At 44.4% G+C, this 21,070-nt stretch overlaps 1 protein-coding gene across 4 annotated transcripts in view; it reads right to left on the reverse strand.

The window, feature by feature from the left end:
- The window catches only part of ARFGEF3 (ARFGEF family member 3), a 128,484-nt gene that overhangs the window by 17,215 nt on the left and 90,199 nt on the right, over positions 1-21,070 (reverse strand). For 3 of the 4 annotated variants that reach the window (XM_077351568.1, XM_077351560.1, XM_077351550.1), the window contains 10 exons: positions 20,818-20,962; positions 15,878-16,000; positions 14,185-14,288; positions 11,252-11,396; positions 10,566-10,694; positions 10,226-10,402; positions 8,337-8,451; positions 6,563-6,665; positions 4,327-4,458; positions 1,791-1,921 (listed from right to left, as the gene is read on the reverse strand). In XM_077351568.1, coding sequence (XP_077207683.1) covers positions 1,791-1,921; positions 4,327-4,458; positions 6,563-6,665; positions 8,337-8,451; positions 10,226-10,402; positions 10,566-10,694; positions 11,252-11,396; positions 14,185-14,288; positions 15,878-16,000; positions 20,818-20,962 — 1,304 coding nt within the window. Of the gene's footprint in view, positions 1-91; positions 101-1,790; positions 1,922-4,326; positions 4,459-6,562; positions 6,666-8,336; positions 8,452-10,225; positions 10,403-10,565; positions 10,695-11,251; positions 11,397-14,184; positions 14,289-15,877; positions 16,001-20,817; positions 20,963-21,070 lie in introns of all 4 variants that reach the window. The other variant, XM_077351540.1, reaches the window with a different exon arrangement.

Genomic DNA, 21,070 nt, shown 5'->3' on the forward strand with positions numbered 1-21,070 from the left:
GGATAAATTTAAACCAAATTCAAGCTCACAAATGTATTTTATTTTGTTTTTGGCATGACACTGCATGGTAGAATAATAAATGCTTTCTTACCCAAGTTTCCTGTGTATTGAGGCAGCAGTCAGAAGAAAAAAGAGAAACTCCACTAAGTCAAAATAAAATATCAGCACCAGGGAATAGACATACCTTACTCTGCATAAAGTGAGTGGACCAAGCTAGAGTACCCTTAATACACTGTTTGTTTCTAACACAAAGATACTTCTGTTCAGAAAACAGTGGGTGAAGGCATGAATGTTATTCAGTGCATAGTTTAAACAGCAGCTGCTTGAAACATGTAATCACAATAGCAGAGAAGCCACCCACCCCTCTACACAAAGCACTGCATACATCATGGTACACATATATATGGTTTTCAGCTGGGAAATTCTTTTCCAGTAAGCGTAGGCAATTGGAAGAGGATATACTGAAGAACTACCAAAGACACACCATGATCACATTTAACCCTGGGCATCTGGCATAGGTTTATTTCTTGAGACATGGCCACAGGTACAAAAGTTGTCCAGGAGGCACGTGGAGAAGGAAATATGCATACTCGTGGAAAGAACAGTTTCTCTTCTTGCCCACTCACTGATCATACTTCATCTGTGAAGGATTTCTTAACGTCTCCTCATGACCATGATATATGAAACCTCCATGTTCAGAGGTGGCGGTACTGATTGCCAGGGGACAGGAACAAACCACAGAACTGGTTTGGATATATAGTAGTTTTCAAGGGCATATATCTGGTAGCTACTAGGAATGGGTGATGGACTATATCAACTTTAGAATGATTCAACAAAACAATTTTTATATTCCTAAATAAGAATGAGCATGAACTGGAAAATTCCTGGTTGGGGGTTTTCACAAACTAAACACCCCAACCAAATCTAACTTAAATCCCCAAAATGAACAAAGGAGGGGGGGGGGGACTGAAATTGAGGGTTTTAAAATGCTGTTATGCATATAAAACTAACAGCTGACATGTGCACCCTTCTGCTGTCAGCCTGAAATGGCTTGCAGCCATTTTAGTCATGTGGTTTGCTTCCCCCCACTTCTAAGTAGGAAGGAGCAAAATCAATTGCTAAAATGGCTTGAGCATGAAATGGCTGCCAGCCGAACCACTCAACCAAACTGGCTGGCCAAAGGTTCAAAAAATGTCCAGGGAGGTGCCTCCCTCAAACATTTGGCTTGTGTCTCAGTTTGTGGCCATCCCTATTCCTAAAATATCTCATAATTCTTATAAAACGTTACATATGGATAGTTGGATTTAAGAACCAGTGACTTTCTGCAATAATTACTTGTGAAAAAGTATAATCCTACAAAGGTCCCAACCCCCCTTCCCCTGAGCTAGGATTTATTATGGTTCCACGTTCTGTGCATGCTATGGGGATCGAGGTCACTTTGTTTAGCCTAAGCCAAGAGTGGAGGGACAAGATAAAGAAGTATCATGCAATTCCTTCCCACTACAATTGGCATCTGGGGAAGGCACTGGCAAAGCACCCCGTATTGAGTCTACCATGAAAACGCTGGAGGGCATCACCCCAAGGGTCAGACATGACTCGGTGCTTGCAGAGGGGATACCTTTACCTTTACCTTTACAATTGGCATGGAATACTTGAGAACACAAAAAACTTCCCTTCATGTGTCACAATGATAATGAAATAATTTCCAGCAGTTCTGCAACTTTTTCCACCATTTCTGGTTGTCTATTTCCTCTTAATAATTTCTTTAACCTTCAGAAAATTTGCCTTACCTTTTTGGTGTGTGGCCATTGGGCTTCTTGTCAGGAGGCAACTCAATGATAAGCACACAAGATTGAGCATGTTCAAATCCCTCTTTGTTGTTTGGAGTTTTTGGAGAGCACTGGGTGTCTAACATGAATACCTACAGAACAAATCACACCAACTTGCTGAAATTCTCTGCCTATTCCAGGATAGGATATAGGTCAGCCATAGAACACATAATGGTCATGTGTAATGTTTTTGATCAAAGTGTCTGGTGTTTCCATTTAAACAGTCTAAGATAACAGGATGGGGGGCCTAATTTTATGATGTTCCAAGAATCTGTGTGCTGGAAGTTTCCAAGTGAAACTTGAATCCCAGGCATACAAAAACTTAATTCTCACCAGAACCATGGTGCTGGATAGAGAGGGATTCATCTTCCCCTTGGACCATTTCTTCAACCACACAGTCCTTGGCTGCCACTATTTGCCCCATCATGAGCTTGGGTTGCCAGATGCGAATTGGGGAGCACCTGGAGATTTCAGGGGTGGAGCTTGAGGCGGGTAGGTTTTGGGAAGGGGAGGAACTTCAATATGTTATAATGTCATGGAGTTCATTTTCCAAGGCATCCATTTTCTCCAGGTGGAACGATTTCTGTTGCCTGGAGATCAGGTGTAATCCCAGGAGATCTCTAGCCATGACCCAGATGTTATTAGGTGGACACTCAGCACAAGGCAGTTACTTGTACAACTTTAATTCAGTATTGCAAGCAAACTTCTAAAAAGTGGTAAAGGGCATATACACCATAACGAATACTGCCCCAACCAAACCTAAGTAGGGTTGCTGCAAGAATAGAGTTAAAAGCCTCTGAACCTTCTTAATCAAGAAAATCAGGGCCTAGAACTGAATACAAGGCAGGGCATTAAGTGCAATCTTCAGTACCTAATACATAACTTGTTACAATTACCAAGTTACCTAAGTAGAATATAATAAATATATTGAAAGGAGAGCTTCTAAGGTAAGCTGATTTCACTGAGAAACATACAGGACACATTACAGCCTGAGATAAACACTTGGAAGTCCCCCTGATTTCACTGTGAGTGTCAAAACAGCATCCATTCTCAAAATGCTTACATTTAAAATGTATTCCATAGAATCATACAGTTGAAAGGGGCCATACTAGGCAACGAATCCAACCCCTAGCTCCCTGACTATGGAGACACAGGTCAAGAGAGTAGGCATTTTCCCATCTTCGCCAGGCTCAGCTACTAGTGCCCTACCTGTCCCCTGATCACTTGGCCACATGATCCATATGACAGTCACCTCCAGAATAGATTTCTGTAACTCACTCTACGCAGGCCTACCCTTGTCCCTGATCTGAAAAGTTCAGCTAGTGCAAAACGCAGCTGCTGGGGTCCTCACTGGCACATCTTGTAGGACTCATATCCAGCCTGTGCTGAGGCAACTGCATTGGTTGCCAATTGCTGCCCGGATCCAGTTCAAGATATTGGTTCTAACCTTTAAGGCCTTACACGGGTTGGGACCCACATACCTGAGGGACCACCTATTGCCCTATGTTCCCCACAGGGCTTTACACTCTTTGGGTGAGAATCTATTGGTAATTCCCGGCACCAAGGAAGCGCGCCTAGCCTCGACCAGGGCCAGGGTCTTTTCGGTCCTGGCCCCCACCTGGTGGAATGAGCTCCCAGGTGAGCTGCGGGCCCTGCGGGATTTGTCAGCTTTCCGCAGGGCCTATAAAATAGAGCTCTTCCATCAGGTCTATGGTTGAGGCTGGGGTCAGCAAACTAGAGTCATGCCCCCCCCCCCAGGAGGTTGGAATTGTACATTGCTCCTTCTCCACTCTCTCTTTGTCGCTTCGATAGTGGGGGTGGAAAGGGGATTTTTTTTGCTGTCATGTTGGTATTTTAAATGGGGATTTTAATGGGGTTAAGATTATTGCTAAGACTATAGAGTCTCTTGTGGCACAGAGTGTTAAGGCAGCAGATATGTAGTCTGAAAGCTTTGCCTATGAGGCTGGGAGTTCAATCCCAGCAGCCGGCTCAAGGTTGACTCAGCCTTCCATCCTTCCGAGGTCGGTAAAATAAGTACTCAGCTTGCTGGGGGGTAAACGGTAATGACTGGGGAAGGCACTGGCAAACCATCCCGTATTGCATCTGCCATGAAAATGCTAGAGGGCATCACCCCAAGGGTCAGACATGACTTGGTGCTTGCACAGGGGATACCTTTACCTTTAAGACTATTGTTACATACCTCAAGCCTTATAGGGAGAGGTGGGAAATATTATTATTATTATTATTATTATTATTATTATTATTATTATTATTATTATTATTATTATTATTATTATTATTATTATTATTATTATTATTATTATTATTATTATTATTATTATTATTATTATTATTATTATTATTATTATTATTATTATTATTATTATACAGGATCACTCTAAAATATCCCTGACAAGTATTCGGCCATGTCTTTCCATCCCTGTTCGTTTCCATTTGTTCACTTTGTGGATGCTGCTTTAGGGAAGGCACCATTTACCTGTTGGGCCATGGCCCGTATTCTCCAATATTCTGCTTCGGCACTAGGAGAGAGGGAAGGAGCTGCCACTTTCACTTCACAGGCATCACCACTGAAGTTTTCAGAACCGCTGTGGAAGTAGCCCAACAAATTCTACAAGAAACACAGTACTGGGTATTCACTATGTATCCTGTCCAACTACCTTATCACTATCACAAAACATAATAAAATTAAAGTTGCGTGCAGACATCTCATTTTGTACATGACTGGCTCTCCCTGGGAGTGTGCCACTAATAGGGAGGCAGCACGCTCCCAATGACTTCCCAATGACTCCCAATTTAAAGACAACTCACTCCCTATGCGATTGGCCCTCTCTGGGGGTGTGCCACCAATAAAGAGAGAGCATTCTCCCAATGAGGAACAATTGTGGGGCTTAAATATCCTCCTTGTATTCTTCCTGCTGCTTGCCAGGAAGAGGAGCCAGCTTCTCTGAAAGGCCCTGCTGCAGCTAAGTAGCCACATACTCAGCCTCTTCCCACCCTTCATCTCCCCAAGGCAAGGGAGGGGAGCCAGCTGCTTCCTTTGCCTCAGGTTTCAACTCTCTGCTGGAAGGAAGCACAAATGAGCTGACAGGAGAACAGAATCATTATTACAAAAACAAAATGCCAAGGGACAAATGTCTTGACTAAGTCAAGTGAGTCAAGAGTTCATTCAGACAGTCCAAGGTAATCAGCAGAAGCAGCACATCACAGGTAGCTGTACACAACCCAGGCCTCCCAGTGTCAAGCTAATATAGGCTTTCAGCAGCCTCTCAGTCCTCACTCTGTGATGACTCACAGGATTCTGCAGTCAGTAACTGTCTTGCTAATGTGTTATGGTGCCTTTTAGACTGAAACTCTCTTCCAGCACATAGCTGGCATTGCTTAATTGGCTCAGGTGGACAAGATGGGCTAACAAAGCAGGAGCTGCAGCTGCAGCATGGGCAACGGAATGAGGAGCTCCTGCAACAAATTTGGAATCTAAGCCCTGGTTTGTCTGTAGCTCCATTCCCTTCTGCTGGTGAGAACTCTCTGCTGTTGAACATCTGGCTGGGTTAAGCTTTCATCCAGCTGAGGCTCGGGTGAAGCTGGGAGTTCCTGGCAAGGCTTTTCCTCCGAGGAGTCCTTCCTAATAGGACCTGGTCACACAACACCTCCTCATGGCCCTGCAGCTGGCTGTCAGAGTGCTCTCTATTTTCTCCCACCATCTCTCTCCTCAGAGGGGCTGGGGGATCCAGCAGCCTTCTCTGCCCAGCCTGGCCCTTGGGAGATATGGGGGGATGGGATGAAGTCAGCCCTCCATGGCCTTACCTGTACATTCTGTCCTTTGGGAGATGGGGTGGGTGGGAAGGAGTCAGCCCTCCTGCAACCTTCCCTGCCTGGCCTGACCTTTGGTAGATATGGGGTGGTAGGAAGGAGGCAGCCCACCCCCATGGCCTCCCCTGCCCAGCCAGTCCTTTGGGAGATGGGGGTGGGTGGGAAGGAGACAGCCCACCTCCCAACGCCCTTTCCTGAGCAGTCTGGCCTTTGGGTGATGTGGGGGAGTGGGTGGGTAGGAGACAACCCACCTACCCTGTGGCCTTCCCTGCCTGGCCCAGCCTTTGGAAGATGGGGGGGGCAGGAAGATGGCAGCCCACCCCTCCATGGTCTGCCCAGCTGGTCTTTGGATTGGAAGACAGGTACAGTATTGATCTGTTAAGACACTTTTGTATGAGGTGGGTAGGAGGGACAGTGGCCCTCCAAAGCTGCTGTTTTCTCCAGGAGAACTGATGCTTTCCTTCCCTCCTCCCTTCCTGTCTTTTTCTTTCTTCCATTTCCTCCCTCCTTCCCTCCCTCCTTTTTTCCTCCCTCCCTCCCTCCCTCCCTCCCTCCCTCCCTCCCTCCCTCGGAGATCATTCATTCATTCATTCATTCATTCATTCATTCATTCATTCATTCATTCATTCATTCATTCATTCATTCATTCATTCATTCATTCATTCATTCGATATACTGCTTCTTCCAGAACCAGTTGACCCTGTTATTCCTTAAGTTCTCCAGATCCCTACCTGGAGGTTGGCAATCCAGATGGCTGCATATAGCCCCCCAGCTTATTCACCATCCACATGGATGTAATGGTTCATGTGGATGTTACAGGCTTACATAAACTGAGCAGTCTAAGAAAATAAGAAAATAATAGCCCGAGGACTCTGCAGCATCCATTAAAATGCGAGTTATACCTTCACCGGTTCAAGAGTAGCTGAGAATGCATCCTGTAAAGCACAGCATGACAGCCTCCACATCTCTTCTGTAAAAACTGGACCTGCTGTTACTAGGACATATCTGGAAGCAAGAAGAAAGCCATTGAAGCAACATGGTTTTGAAAATGCAGGGACTTCAAGCATTAAGAATTTGGTTCAGTGGTCATTGTTTAACTCCCCACTTCCATTTGGGTTCAGATGCTAGGTTTAAAAAGTGGTTCAGTAATTGGTTTAGGAACTTCAAACCAGTTTAAAACACAGTTCATGAAAAATAGTATCCCATAGTGTGCTTACTATGTTGGCAAGAAACAGAGCTCAGCTTGAAAAGGTGAGGAGGAGAGTAGATTGTGTTAAGCAATTATAGTCTGCTGATTTTATTAGTCACTTGGTAACTAAGTACAAAGGCGTTGAAGTCCAAATCTTTCCCTCTGGCCATTGTAAGAGAAAGCTTTCCTCCAAGGATAGAATAACTGCATATTGCTTGCTTGTTTTTTCTTTTAGATGTTTGTTTTCAATGAGCTATATGCAATATGAACAAACTGTCACAGCTCTTTTACTCCTCCAGGCTTCAGATTTTATTAACAATATAGTTCACCTCTACTGAGAACATAAGAAGAGCCCTGCTGGATCAGACCAATGGTCCAACTTGTTCAATATTCTGTCTCACGTTGTGGCAAACCAGTTCCTCCAGAGGGCCAACAAGAGAGCACAGAGGTTGAGACCTTCCACTGATGTTGCCTCCTGGCTCTGAGATTCACAGGATTGATTAGGGACTCAGAATGTGGAGGTTCCCCGCAGTCACTGTGGCTAGTAGCCTTTTATAGACATAACCGCCATGAATCTATCTAATCTCCTTTTAAAGCTGTTTATTCTTGTGGCCATATCTACATCCCCTGGCGGCAAATTCCACATTTTATTCTCACACTGTGTAAAGCAATATTTTCTAATGTCCATTCTAAACTGCATAAACAACAACAACAGCTTCTGCACCATAAACCCTAAATACCTTTAAAAACCTCCTGTGTCAGGCACCAAGTCTCTTCTCAGATTGTTACCAGAGATGAAAACTAAAGTTTAAGCCTAGCCACCCAAGGGAGGCCTTAGCGTGGGTAAAATAATAAAGTGATTATCTTACTATTCAGCTAACTACCATCTTACTTGTTCTTTCAAGCTGAGCTCAGTTTTATCCTCTTTCATACTATGGCTTCATTTAGAAATATCATCTCCCCTAAACAATTTATTAGGGCTATCTCTTTTCTTTCAGAAATCTCCAGCGATTTATCAATATACGCCTGCTAGATATGGCAGAATGGCAAAAGAAGAAGAAGAGTAAGTTCTAATACGCCAAGTTCTAATACTTTTCTCTACCTGGGGTCTCAAAGCAGCTTACAATCACCTTTCCTCTCCCCACAAGAGACACCCTGTGACGTAGGTGAAGCTGAGAGAGCCCTGATATTACTGCTCAGCTTTATCAGTGTTGTGGCGAGCTCAAGGTCAACCAGCTGGTTACAGGTGGAGTAGTGAGGAATCAAACCCAGCTCAGCAGATTAGGAGTCCACACTCCTAACCACTACACCAAGTGTTGTGATAATGAAAAACACAGATGTCCCCAAGGATAGCCAATATTGAGCTCTATAACAAAAAATGTTTTACCTTTCTCTGTTCGATTATACCAATAAAGGCTTCTGTATCTCTCTCTCTCTCTGTGTTCTTGTGACGTATTAATGAATATGGAAAGGAAGGTGTACATTACCTGATACATGAACATCCAACTCTTGAGATTGATTCTGTAGGTTCTGCTACACAAGCAACCAATAACTTGAAGAGGTCTTTCAGCATTGCATTGATCATATTCTCATAGCCAATATCTACAGAGGAAATAAAAATGTTAGTTTTGGTATCTAACCTGGCATGCTAGATTTACAGTGTAGAAGAATATATGTTTTTAACATTATCTTTTTACTGAACCTGCTGATTTTGCTGAGGGTACTTTGGGAACAGAATATTTTGGATACTTAGTTGCCCAGTTTGGTATTGATTTATGTTCAGGCAAATTCCAATCCGACATTTCTGTGACAGCTGCCACTGCAAATTCTGGTAGATGGGCAGCCTTTGTGTTTTTCCATTGGTTTCCCCTGAAGAGTAAACTTTTGTTGAGTGGCTTGACTTGACCAGCTGTGCTTCAGTGAATGTATGCTATGCTCTACAGGGGCTCTATGCTGTATGCTCACACCTGGCTTGGCTCTGGAAAATTGCATTTGAAGAATACAGCTAGCACTCCTCCTACTTTACTTGAATCCGATTTCATTATTGTATATATTTAAATATACATTTTTGAAACCTTAATACAATCCAATGAGCTAGCAGACTTTTCCCATTATCTACAAGTATAGAGAAACAATGGTTTGGATGCTATGAAATTAATAAACAATGAACTCTCATTGTGAGTTCCCCTTGCTCACAATATTGGTTATACTGCACTGGGGAAAAAACCTGTTGCAGCCAGGAATGCAGTGGGCCCCCTCTCCCTGGGCCGGCCAGCCGAGGCCACCCCATGGCCCCCAAAAGGCCCACCAAGGCCTCAGCGAGCCTTTTCAGGGAGAGGGGAGTGCATGAGGCTAAAATGGCTGGCAGCTATTTAAAACCTCCATTTCACTTCCCCCTTTCTGGAAGGGGGGAAGTGAAATGAGGTTTTAAATGGCTGCCAGCCCTTTAAACATCACAGCTGACAGGTGGACCTGTTGTGAGGTTTAAAAGGCTGACAACCATTTTAGTGATCTATTTTCCTCCTTCCTTGCAGACATTTTAGCTTTACAGTAGGGTACGCGTGGTTGGCTATTGTGCTGTCCCCTTTTGCTTTCCCCTGCTTCTAAGCAGTGAGAAAGTGAAATGGATCACCCTAAGTCAGTTGGTTCATTTGGATTTTGGGTTCAGTTTGGGGACACTATAAATCCCAAAGCAAACTAGAATTTTCCACAACAAAACTTGATTCCAATAACACCTTTAAGAACAACAAAAATTTATTCAAAGCGTGAGCTTCTGAGTGCATGAACTCGAAAGCTCATGTTTTGAATAAATCTTAGCTGGTCTCAAAGGTGCTACTGGAATCAAATTTTGCTGTGCTGCTTCAGACCAACATGGCTATCCACTTGAATCTACATGGGATTTTCCAGTTTGTGTCCCTTCCTAGTCATAATAATTATCTATGAGGTAAAGCTGAAAATATTTTCACTCTATTTTCCAACAAATAAGAAAGGGTTTTCATGCTCTGTAATGCTAAGTCCCTTCCAATCAAGGGTTGAGACTGATTAAAATGTGGGAATGTGCTTTTGGAGTTGTGGCTTTTTAAAATCAACTTTTTTCCTAAACTTAGCCTTGTAGACCATGCCAGACTATAAAAATGATTTTAAAATTAAACTTGCTTTTAAGGTTTGATAATTTTGAAGGTAAAAAATAATATGAAAGTTCTATGGAGCATACAGGGTTTCCCTAAGCATGAGGGGAGAACTTGGGGCGGGGGGAGTGTCCACCAAAAGGTTTTAATCAAAATGGAAGCCTTTTGCTTGCTACAATGTGAAACCATACAGAGCACATAGCCATGTTTCTTTAGAGCGATAAGTTATTGAGATTATTGTTTCTTACCTGAATGTATAAAACTCTGAATGTGTTCCACCACTAGTTCGCATGAAAGGCCAATAGCATGTTTGAAATTAGCAGACGCTGCATCCCAGTAAGAATGATCACCATGACTACGATGGAGCCACAGGGACATTGTAGGGAGCAGAAGATGTACCACTGCATAAATACCAAATCCAGGGCCTGGAAGATAAAAGACACAAACTGGATGAAAGATGTCTTGACTTGAAACGCATTTAAAAAAGAAAGGAGAGGGGAAAATCTATAACAGCAAAATCTGCAGCCAGTAGAATAGAAGCAAGATTCAACATGCTATTTGAATAAGCCAGTAAATGTAATCAGTTACCTGGTATTTTGGTAACATCCCTCAATAATTCAAAGAGCAAATCCAAAGTAGGAGGTTGGTGCTGACGGGGGCAATTGGATATGGCAGTTGTCAACTCTTCTAGTAAAATGATCCAAACATTAATAAGGCCTAGGAATAAGGAAGGTATGTTTAAGGAACTCTGGACAAGTTATACTGTAAAAGCTACTGTCAATAGGAGAGGCTAAGAGGCATTGCTAGGTAATGGATTCCTAGTAATTTCCCTGCTTTGTTTTGTTTTTATTAGTGAGGTACTGATCAGTGCCATCTGTCTTCCACTAACAGTGTGTGCAGAGTACAATCATAAGCAGAGTAGCAGATTTCTTGGAAAGATGTAACTCTTAATGGAATTGCTCTGTTAGACATCAGTCAGATGCCAGGTGTGCAGGAAAGCAAAGTTATTTGAGTTCACGCTATCTTATCTTCATTGGTTTCCCATTGCTTAAATAATTCTCCTCTCCTTACACATACAAACAACACATATTTATCCAAGTCCCACACTTGCTCCTTATGCCCTTTGATTTTTTTCCAATTAAGATCTGTTATAATAAACGTATTAGTTTAAAGAGCTGGGTTTTTGACCACTTAATAGCCAGATGTACATTCCTAACTAGGTGACTACTATTTGGACAAATTCCTCTTTGGAGCCACATAGTAATTTTGCTTACCTGTGTCATCATCAAAATCAGACAGTACACACTCAATGCCATCCTCACTACTAGCAGATCTCTCTTGTATTTTCTGAGGTAAGTTAGCAAGTCTCCCACAGAGAAAAATAGGCTTCATGGGCATTTTGTAGATTTTGGCAAGTAACTATAAAGAAACATATACAAATAATAAGATGACATTCTCCAGCATGGCCTCAAATTACTTGCAAAAGTTCAAAGCCTCATGTGGATAAGCTACATGGTCAAGAAACTATTCTGCTAAAAGTTTTTGGTATCTGATCACTTAAGGCAGGGATTCCCAACCAGGGGGGTCTATGGACCCCTGGGGGTCTGCAGCAGCTGGGAATTGGCATGGTATGGGGGGTCTGGGTTATCTCCTCAGATCCTACTCTTTTCCAGCCTACATGAGGCAGAGCTGTTGTACTAGCAGTAGTAACGGCAAGGGGAGGGAACAAAAGGAAGACTAAGAGTGTGGGTAGTGATGTCACTTCTGGGTGTGTGGCAGGGGGTGCGTGGCTAGCTAACATCACTTCTCCTCAAAGTCTGAAACATTATTTCAAGGGCTCCTCCACAGTCAGAAGGTTGAAAAAGTGACACATTGCACTGAAAATTTGCCTCAGTTCTTTGTTCAGGCTTAGTGCAACTGTCGCAAGAAAAAGAAAGCACAATGGCCAAGATGCACTGAAAGAGTTCATGGAAGGAGCTGGCAGAGTGCATCTTCCCCATCTTCTCCTTCCCCAAGAAATGGATGATTTGCTCCAAAACTTGTCTCTGAGTATTAGGAGAACTTTAGAGGCAAAATTCACCAAGAATTTAAAAAATTGCCTCTTCAGTTTGTGGCTGGCATCAGCCAAAGAGGGGAAACTTTGCAAGGTGAATGCTGAATTCGTACTCAACACTCAAAGGTTAAGCTGAAGGTTTTCCACTTGTTAGAATAAAGCTGGGCAGACAAACTCATTATTTGTACCTGGCAGCTTCAGACTCAGGACTGCAGAGTAAACTGCATATTCCTTGTGAGAAATTTAGGTGACTGTGAAGCTCATTTTGGCACAAATTGTAGGTAAGAAGATCAGTCACCTCAAATAATAATTACTTTTAGGTTGTTCCCAGCCTTCTGTCATGCCATGACAGAGACAGTTCTATCAACCATTAGTGTCTGCACTGCTGTGTTAGATCTCGTAGACTGAGAATGTTTGACTGGCTCATGGCCACACGGCAGACTTCCATAGCAGAATGAGGGTTAAAACGGGTCTTCCCAAATCCTAGTCTGATTCTCTAAGACAAGAATTCCAAACCAGGGTTCTAGGAAACCCTGGGGTTACATGAGAACTCTCCAGGTGTTACATGGCCTTTCCCAGATGTTCGGATGGCCGCTGAAATCACTAGATGCCACTGGAGTCCTCTTCCTCTGTTGCTCCACAGGCCTAGTCTCTTTCTCCACAATGGAAATGGTAAATTTTTGTTTTATTGTTTTTTCCTAATCGATTTTCCTGTTTTTCCAACTATATATATTCTGTGGCCTGAAATCTCTGAGAGATGATATGGAATAGATAAAGAAGAAGAGTTGGTTCTTATATGCTGCTTTTCCCTACCCAAAGGAGGCTCAAAGCAGCTTACAGTCACCTTCCCTTTCCTCTCCCCACAACAGACACCCTGTGAGGTGGGTGAGGCTGAGAGAGCCCTGATATCACTGCCCGGTCAGAACAGCTTTATCAGTGCTGTGGCGAGCCCAAGGTCACCCAGCTGGTTGTATATGGGGGAGCGCAGAATCGAACCTGGCATGCCAGATTAGAAGTCCACACTCCTAACCACTACACCAAACTGGCTCTCCAGAAAAGAAAATAATGAGAAGAAAGGTGGAGTGACCAGGGCAACTGAGACAATTGCACTGGCAAAGTATTATGGGATTTTATTTTATTTGGAAGTGGGGAGAAGGTTTAATCTACATTTATTCTTGAACGTGAAATTTGGGAGCAAAACCTATAATCCAGCGGTCCCCAACCTTCTTGTAGTCGGGGACTGCCTCCGAGGGTGTGAGAGAGCCAGCGGCCCGGCCACAGCAGCTGCACGTAAACGCACACGCGCAGTTGCCGCACATGCATGTTTTCGCCACTAGGTGGCGCTAACGCGCATGTGCAGAACAGCCGCACATGCACGTTTTTGCCAGCAGGGGGTGCAAACACGCATGCGCGGCGGCTCCGTGCGTGCGCGTTTGCGTTGCTGGCGTACCAGCGGTCGCACCTGCCTCTTCCCCCCCTCTCGCTGCGGGGGGAGGGGAAGGCAGGTGCGGCTGCTGGCGGCCCAGTACCATGGCCTTAATGGCCCGGTACCGGGCCGCCGACCGGGGGTTGGAGACCTCTGCTATAATCTACTTGCTTCACTGAACACTGCATCCTTAATCTTTTTTTCCTTTTCCCTGCAAACAAGATATGTGAAATTAAACTTCAGAGTTACATGTTCTAAGGAAGAATGTAATTCTGGCACTTTTCTGGGTGGCAGGGTAGATAGAAATGTCCAAACAAATGGAAAAAATATCATCCATATGGTGTAAGAATGAAAGCCTGTGTAAGGGAGTTTTCATATAAGAAGGCTGGAACGCTTTTAGCCTAGAATGGGAGTAGCCAAACTGTGGCTCTCCAGATGTCCATGGACTAAAATTACCAGCCATTTTGCCAGTTTAGCCACCTTTGATCTAGAATATATAATCTGAAATAGCATCTGTATACTGGTTATTCTGTGCAGTGGGAGCCACTGATATATAGTGTTCACTATGCAGATTCCTCCAGGTTAGACACAGTAGACAACTTCAGATAAAAAGTTCACCAAATACAACCAGGTTCCCCCCCTCCCCCGATGCAGTTTCAAGCAGTAACTGTTTGATGGCGATTTTGTGTGAAGTGGTTTAAACTACATAATCACATTGTTTAGCATACCTGAGAACAGCGCCTGAGGTAATCAAGAGCAGGAAGGCACAAATCTGTAGATGTGGATCCTGATCCTGGCACAGAGTCACCAATCTCTTTGCAGTCTGCTTCACCTAGGAGGCAGGAGTGGGAGAGACAGGAAGGGAAAAGAATAATAAAGCAGCATCAGACTGAAAATTATGTATTGTATGATGTATGTTTTGGAACAGTTTTGTAGCAGTACAATTATTATGGATTTACTTATCCAAAAATTCAAATATGCTTTATAGAGGTTCATTGGGGAAAGGCAGGGCAGTAAAATACACAAAGAATTTAATATTACAGATTTAATGAGCAGAATCCGACCTTTCTGTCTGCAGAAGGAGTAATTCCCCCCTGTCCCTCTCCCTTTTTGTGGTTCCTTCTGATCCCTGGAGAGATCAGCCCCAGGGTTGTGGGGGTCCCATCTACATGGTTTGGAATTGGTGGACTGAGGAGAAAGGAGTTGAAACCTTCCAGTTCTGCATGTGTGCATGTGCGCGCGCACACACACACACACAGAGCTCTGTGCTGCACACACAGCTCTGCTGAGGGGAAAGGACACTTGTAGAATCACAGAATCATAGAGTTGGAAGGGGCCATACAGGCCATCTAGCTCAACACAGGATCAGCCCAAAGTATCATAAAGCATCCAAGAAAAGTGTGTATCCAACCTTTGCTTGAAGACTGCCACTGAGGGGGCGCTCACCACCTTCTTAGGCAGCCTTTTGTCCCCTTGTCTCTCTTTGCTCCTGAGTGAATTCATGACCCCAAGAGGTGATCTCTCTCGAGGTCAGTGAAGCCTGCCGTAATGGAAAGGGAACTGGCAAAATTCACATGGATGGTAGAATATTGCCCAATAGATGCAAATCCTGCAAGCACAGTGCACAGAGTAGTATTGTGGAGTCCAGAAAACCTCCTGTCTTTCCTGCATCCTCAGGGCTTGCTTTGTGCTGCTCTCTAGGCACCAGAAGAGCACTTCAAGAGCTGCTCTTCTGTGCCCAGTGGTGGAACATGTGGCAGTGTGCTGGAGTAAATACTCTGCTCAGCCACACACAGTTGTCCTGGGAAGAGCAAAGAAGGCCTTCCTTGCACACAGATTCATTGGTGGTAATGTGAAGGACCGTGTTTTTAATAGAATATGTTTCTCGACTCAAGACAAAACAGGGAGAAGGTCCGTTAGATTAGATATGCAACAAACCATTACAGCATCTCCATCCTGTCCTTTCAAAACTTTGGACAGTATCATACGAAGTCAGCCTGGCATAGCACAACCAACATGACTTTCATCCTCACTACTTTGTCCTTATTACCAGCAAGGAATGATTCATCTTACAGAGGGAAACTCACATGTGTGAGACTTCGGAAGGTGCCTGCAGAAAGACTCAAGTTGTAAAAAGGACAAAGCAATAAGTGCACCGACTCATGAAGTGTTTGGAAGAGTAACAAAATACTGAAATTGTCCCACATGGGTACACTGAGCACTGAACAGGCAATGCTTATATAAAATTTGCAGTCTTCTTAAATATTACTTGATTTTTGGCTCTTATTGCTTGGTACACCTATTTCCATCTGCCTGTGCAAGTGTCTCACTAATAAAGATATTTTTTACCCGTCACCATCTCCCAAAAGAATATGGAAAGCTTGGGCTTATTTTGTGACAAGGGGTAGAGGGAAGCCTTACCCAGTCCTTTGACAAATTTCATAAGGCACATGATATAGCTGGTGGCTGCATTGGCAAAGACCTGTATGTTGTCTGTATTTAGAAATGCTTCAAAGACATCAAACACAGGCGCTTGACACTTTCCTGAAGATGCATAAAAATATGAGTCACTGATAAAAATATACATTAAAACTTTCAGTTATGTTTTACAGTTCTGGAAATATTTCTTTCTATCCCAGCATGCCGAGAGTGGTGGGTAACACAATGAAATAATAAATAAATAATAATAATTCTGAATATTACTCCAGAGTGTGGATCAAAACAGCTGTACAAGGGGAGCCGTATACAGATAGAAAGGATACCTTATAAAATCTCATCTTTTAAATATTTTATGTGTTTATGTGCTCTTAATGGAATGTTATCTATATTTTAATTGTTTAAATGTTTTAAAGTTTTTGTGTTTGCTGCCTTGTGAACCCTGATTAGTGTGGCATAAAAATATTTAATTAAAATCATTTGGCCTATCACCTCAGTGAATAATGCTGCTGTGTATGCCAGCAGCAACAGCTGAGGAGAAGAAAGTAGTGTCATGAAGATAAAGGGAGAAACACCACTATGGCTTCAGAATGGCTGAGAGGAAGGGGTAGCATGGCAGGAGGAAGAATTCACAGTTGTTTGCAGCAACAGATGTTATGCCATTATTTGTTTAGAAACAACCCTTCTCATTCCTGGTATCAGTATCGTAGTCATGGAGCTAACTGGATTTGACTACAGGATGATGTTACTTTCAGAAAAGTAATTTAGAGTTCTGCCCTCTCCCAATTTAGAAAACTAGTTGGTTCTTATATGCCACTTTTCTCTACCCGCAGGAGTCTCAAAGTGGCTTACAGTCGCTTTCCCTTACTTCTCCCCACAAGAGACACCCTGTGAGGTAGGTGAGGCTGAGAGAGCCCTGATATCACTGCTCGGTCAGAACAGCTTTATCAGTGCCGTGGAGAGCCCAAGGTCACCCAGCTGGCTGCATGTGGAGGAGGAGCAGGGAATCAAATCTGCCTCATCAGTCCCCCTCCTGGGGGACTTTAACGTCCATGCTGAGCTACTGTCCTCTAGAACTGGACAGGACCTAGTGTCATCCATGGCAACACTAGGGCTCTCGCAATTTGTTGTTGGCCCCACCCATCAAGCAGGTCACACCCTGGATCTTATTTTCGGCGCAGGTTTGGATGTGGATCTGGTCACAACAACAGCCGTGCCATGGTCAGACCACTATGCTCTAAAGGCTCGGCTAAGGCTCCCACCACCTCCTCAGTTGGGCGTCGAGCAAATTTTAGCTCGCCCACGGAGACTTATGGATCCAATAGGATTCCGGAATGCTCTGCGGGAACCAATGCCTCCCGGCACTTCTCTCAATGGCCTGGTCAGTGACTGGCATAACAGACTGCTGACTGCCATTGATGAGATAGCTCCCCGACGCCCTCTCCGGCCCCGTCTCAAGCGAGCTCCCTGGTACACCGAGGAGCTTCGCGACAAGAAACGGGAACTGAGACGGCTAGAGCGAGTTTGGAGGAAGACTCGTGACGAAGCCTCGAGAACATCTTATAGAATGCAGATGAAAGCCTATGAGATGGCGGTGAAGTCAGTAAAACGCAATTTTTACTCGGCTACTATCGCATCTGCAGACTCACGCCTAGCTCAATTGTTTAAGGTAGTTCGATCCCTCACTGCCCTGATTGAAGGGCAACAAAACAGTAGCCAATTGGACATCAGCTGCGAGGCATTTGCGAGTCATTTTGCGGACAAAATCTCGACACTCCGCCACGACCTCCCTCCAACCTTAGATACAAAAAGTGAACTAGAGGCCCCTTGGCCATCTTTGGAGAAAACTATGAGTAACTTCAGACGACTCACGCTGACCGAAGTGGACAGGATTCTAGCAACAACAAGACCAACTACATGCCCACTAGATCCTTGCCCATCCTGGCTCTTGAAAACAGCTGGCATAAAGATAATGGGCCCCCTCCAGGAGATAATAAACCTATCTCTAACAACAGGAGAATTCCCGGAGGGTTTGAAAGAGGCTGTGGTACGTCCACTGTTGAAAAAAACATCTCTAAACCCACAAGAGCCTAACAACTACAGGCCCGTGTCTCACTTAGCGTTTCTGGGCAAGATGATAGAAAGGGCAGTCGCAAACCAACTGACAGAATACCTGGAAGAAGCTTCGGTCCTAGACCCATCCCAGTCTGGCTTCCGGCCTGGCCATGGGGTAGAGACAGCGCTAGTCGCCCTGACGGACGACCTCCGTCGCCAGTTGGATCGAGGCGGGTCGGCACTGCTGATATTATTAGATCTCTCAGCAGCGTTCGACACAGTCGATCACGAGCTTCTAGCTCGCCGCCTCATCGATGCTGGAATACAAGGGACAGCCCTTCAATGGCTGATCTCCTTCCTCCAGGATCGTGGACAGAGGGTTGCAATAGGAGAGAAAACATCAGGCCGCCGGCAACTTACTTGTGGAGTCCCACAAGGAGCGGTCCTCTCTCCTATCCTATTCAACATCTTCATGCGCCCTCTCGCACAGCTGGTACGGATGTTTGGGCTGGGTTGCCATCAATATGCAGATGACACCCAGCTCTTCCTCCTGATGGATGGCCGCCCTGACTCTCCCCCAGAAGCATTAGCCAGCTGCCTGGAAGCAGTGACGAGATGGCTCAAGCAGAGTCGTCTGAAGCTCAATCCTTCAAAGACGGAGGTCCTGTGGCTGGGTAGGAAGGGCCCATGCGAGGAAGCGCGCCTGCCTACCCTGGATGGCGTGCAGCTCTCTACGGCTCACTCTGCCAGGAACCTAGGCGTGATTCTGGACGCCTCCCTGACAATGGAGGCCCAGATCACAAAGGTAGCGCGGCTGGCATTCTATCATCTCCGCCAAGCCAAACTACTAGCGCCCTACCTGGCCCCGGAACACCTAGCCACAGTGATCCATGCGACGGTCACCTCTAGACTGGACTTTTGTAACTCGCTCTACGCAGGCCTGCCCTTAGCCCTGACCCGGAAACTACAACTAGTTCAAAATGCAGCAGCCAGGATCCTCACGGCAACACCGTGGAGGTCCCATATCCGGCCTATTCTCCATCAGCTGCAATGGTTACCAGTTGAATTCCGGATCAGACTAAAGGTTCTGGTAATTACCTTCAAGGCCATACGCGGTCAGGGCCCAGTGTACCTGAGGGACCGCCTCCCCGCCTATGCCCCCAAAAGAGCTCTGCGCTCTACTGCCTCCAATCAGCTAAGGATCCCTGGCCCTAAAGAAGTCCGTCTGGTCTCGACCAGGGCCAGAGCATTCTCTGTTCTGGCCCCTACCTGGTGGAACGAGCTCCCAGAGGAGATCAGGGCCCTGACGGAGCTTAAACAGTTCCGCAGGGCCTGCAAAAAGGAGCTCCTCCACCAGGCATTTGGCCGAGACCAGATGTAATCTACAGCGACCAAGGGCCCCTGCTCCCCCCCCCACCCCCCTCAGAATTCAATCAATAAGCCACCCCCCTCAGAATCCCATCAACAAGCCCTGGACCTGTTTGTGTTATGATTGTTTATTGTTATACTGTGTTGTGTTTGGTTGCAATTGTTGGTTATTGGTGTACATGTTCTACAGACTGTTTTATGTATGGTTCTCTGTTATAATGTAAACCGCCCTGAGCCTCCGGGGAGGGCGGTATAAAAGTATGATAAATAAATAAATAAATAAATAAATCAGATTAGAAGTCTGTGTCAGATTTGAAGTATGCAATCCTAACCACTACACCAAGCTGGTTAAATTTAATACTGGAACCATAAAGACCCAATTAGTAAGGACCTAAAAGGTTGAATGCCCTATAAAGGCTGAAACACCTCAGTCTATTGGTTCACATAGAGCACAGCATACTGGTTTGCAATAGCCTGTGGGCTGGATATATGTTTTTAATTCCTATAGTTGTTTTTTTAAAATTGTGCACAATAAAAGTAATATAATTTTGACAACAATACAGACATTCAACCTTTGTAGGTCCTAACTGTTACCAGTTGGGTTTTTATGGTTCCAGTCCTAGTTTACCCCCCTTCTTTGGTTTTTGTCAATTTATCATTGATTTTGCATATTTATTAAACATAGCTTATGCCATGCTCACAAACAAATGGTTTTTGAAGTGGCTTACATGCTATTGTTCATTTATGAAGCATTTTATGTTAAGATAATTACTACCGCTATTTTACAAATGATAAATTGAGATGAAGGGATTATGAGCTGATACATACAAACCTGAGAAGTATGTGGAAGTTTCTTGCTTATACTTTCCTTTTTCACTACACTGATAACTGGGCTGCTGCAGTCCAGAGGAACTCTTAAATATAGTGACATGGGATTTAGAATTTCCTTTATCCTATGATAGATCACCTTAGGCATTTTACAATTTACATTACCATTATGTGGAAAACTGGAACCAATAAAAAGTCATGCCAGTTTTACAGAACCAAAATAGAAATAAAATGTTGTTGGAACTGGTTTTTACTTTTATTTTTTTGCAGTGGAAACCTTATTGTTTCTCCCCTCCCCCCAGCCAAGATCTGCCAGAACTCTGCTGTGATTCAAAATCCCATACCGGTTTGGGGGTGGTATTTTGAACACTGTCTCAGTGCGCTGTAGTGGTTGGAATGTAGCATTAGAATTGGGGAGACCTGGGTGCAGACCCCTATTCAGCCATGAAAGCAGGCTGACATTTGAAGACTCTCTCACAGAAGTTTCTTCACAGGACTATTGTGAAAATAAAATTAGGGACAGAAAATCACATATGCCATCTAAACTCCTTGGGGAAAGGATAGGATAAAAATGCAATAAATAAATAGATTGTTGTAGCTTTTCAAAAATGCATTCTTAATTTTAAAATGCCAGTATCTGAGACAGGGATTGAAATCATCCAGAAAAGCCTTACCCATGGAATATTCCCCCACAAGATATTCCTTAACTTCGGACTTGCCACTGCTATGCACAGTTTCCAGTGCACTAAACAAGGGCCTCCAGCCTGACTGGATCCGAGTTGAGCAGACCTCCACTAGTTCTCCTATGGAGGTGATCACCTGGCACAAAACACAGGAAGCATGACAGGGATCAACCAACACATCAGAATCACTGTGGAAGAAAAACATTGTTTTATATAGAGCAAGATTTGAGTCCAGAAGTACCTC

This window comes from Paroedura picta, chromosome 1, assembly GCF_049243985.1.
Source record: "Paroedura picta isolate Pp20150507F chromosome 1, Ppicta_v3.0, whole genome shotgun sequence".
Lineage (NCBI taxonomy): Eukaryota > Metazoa > Chordata > Lepidosauria > Squamata > Gekkonidae > Paroedura > Paroedura picta.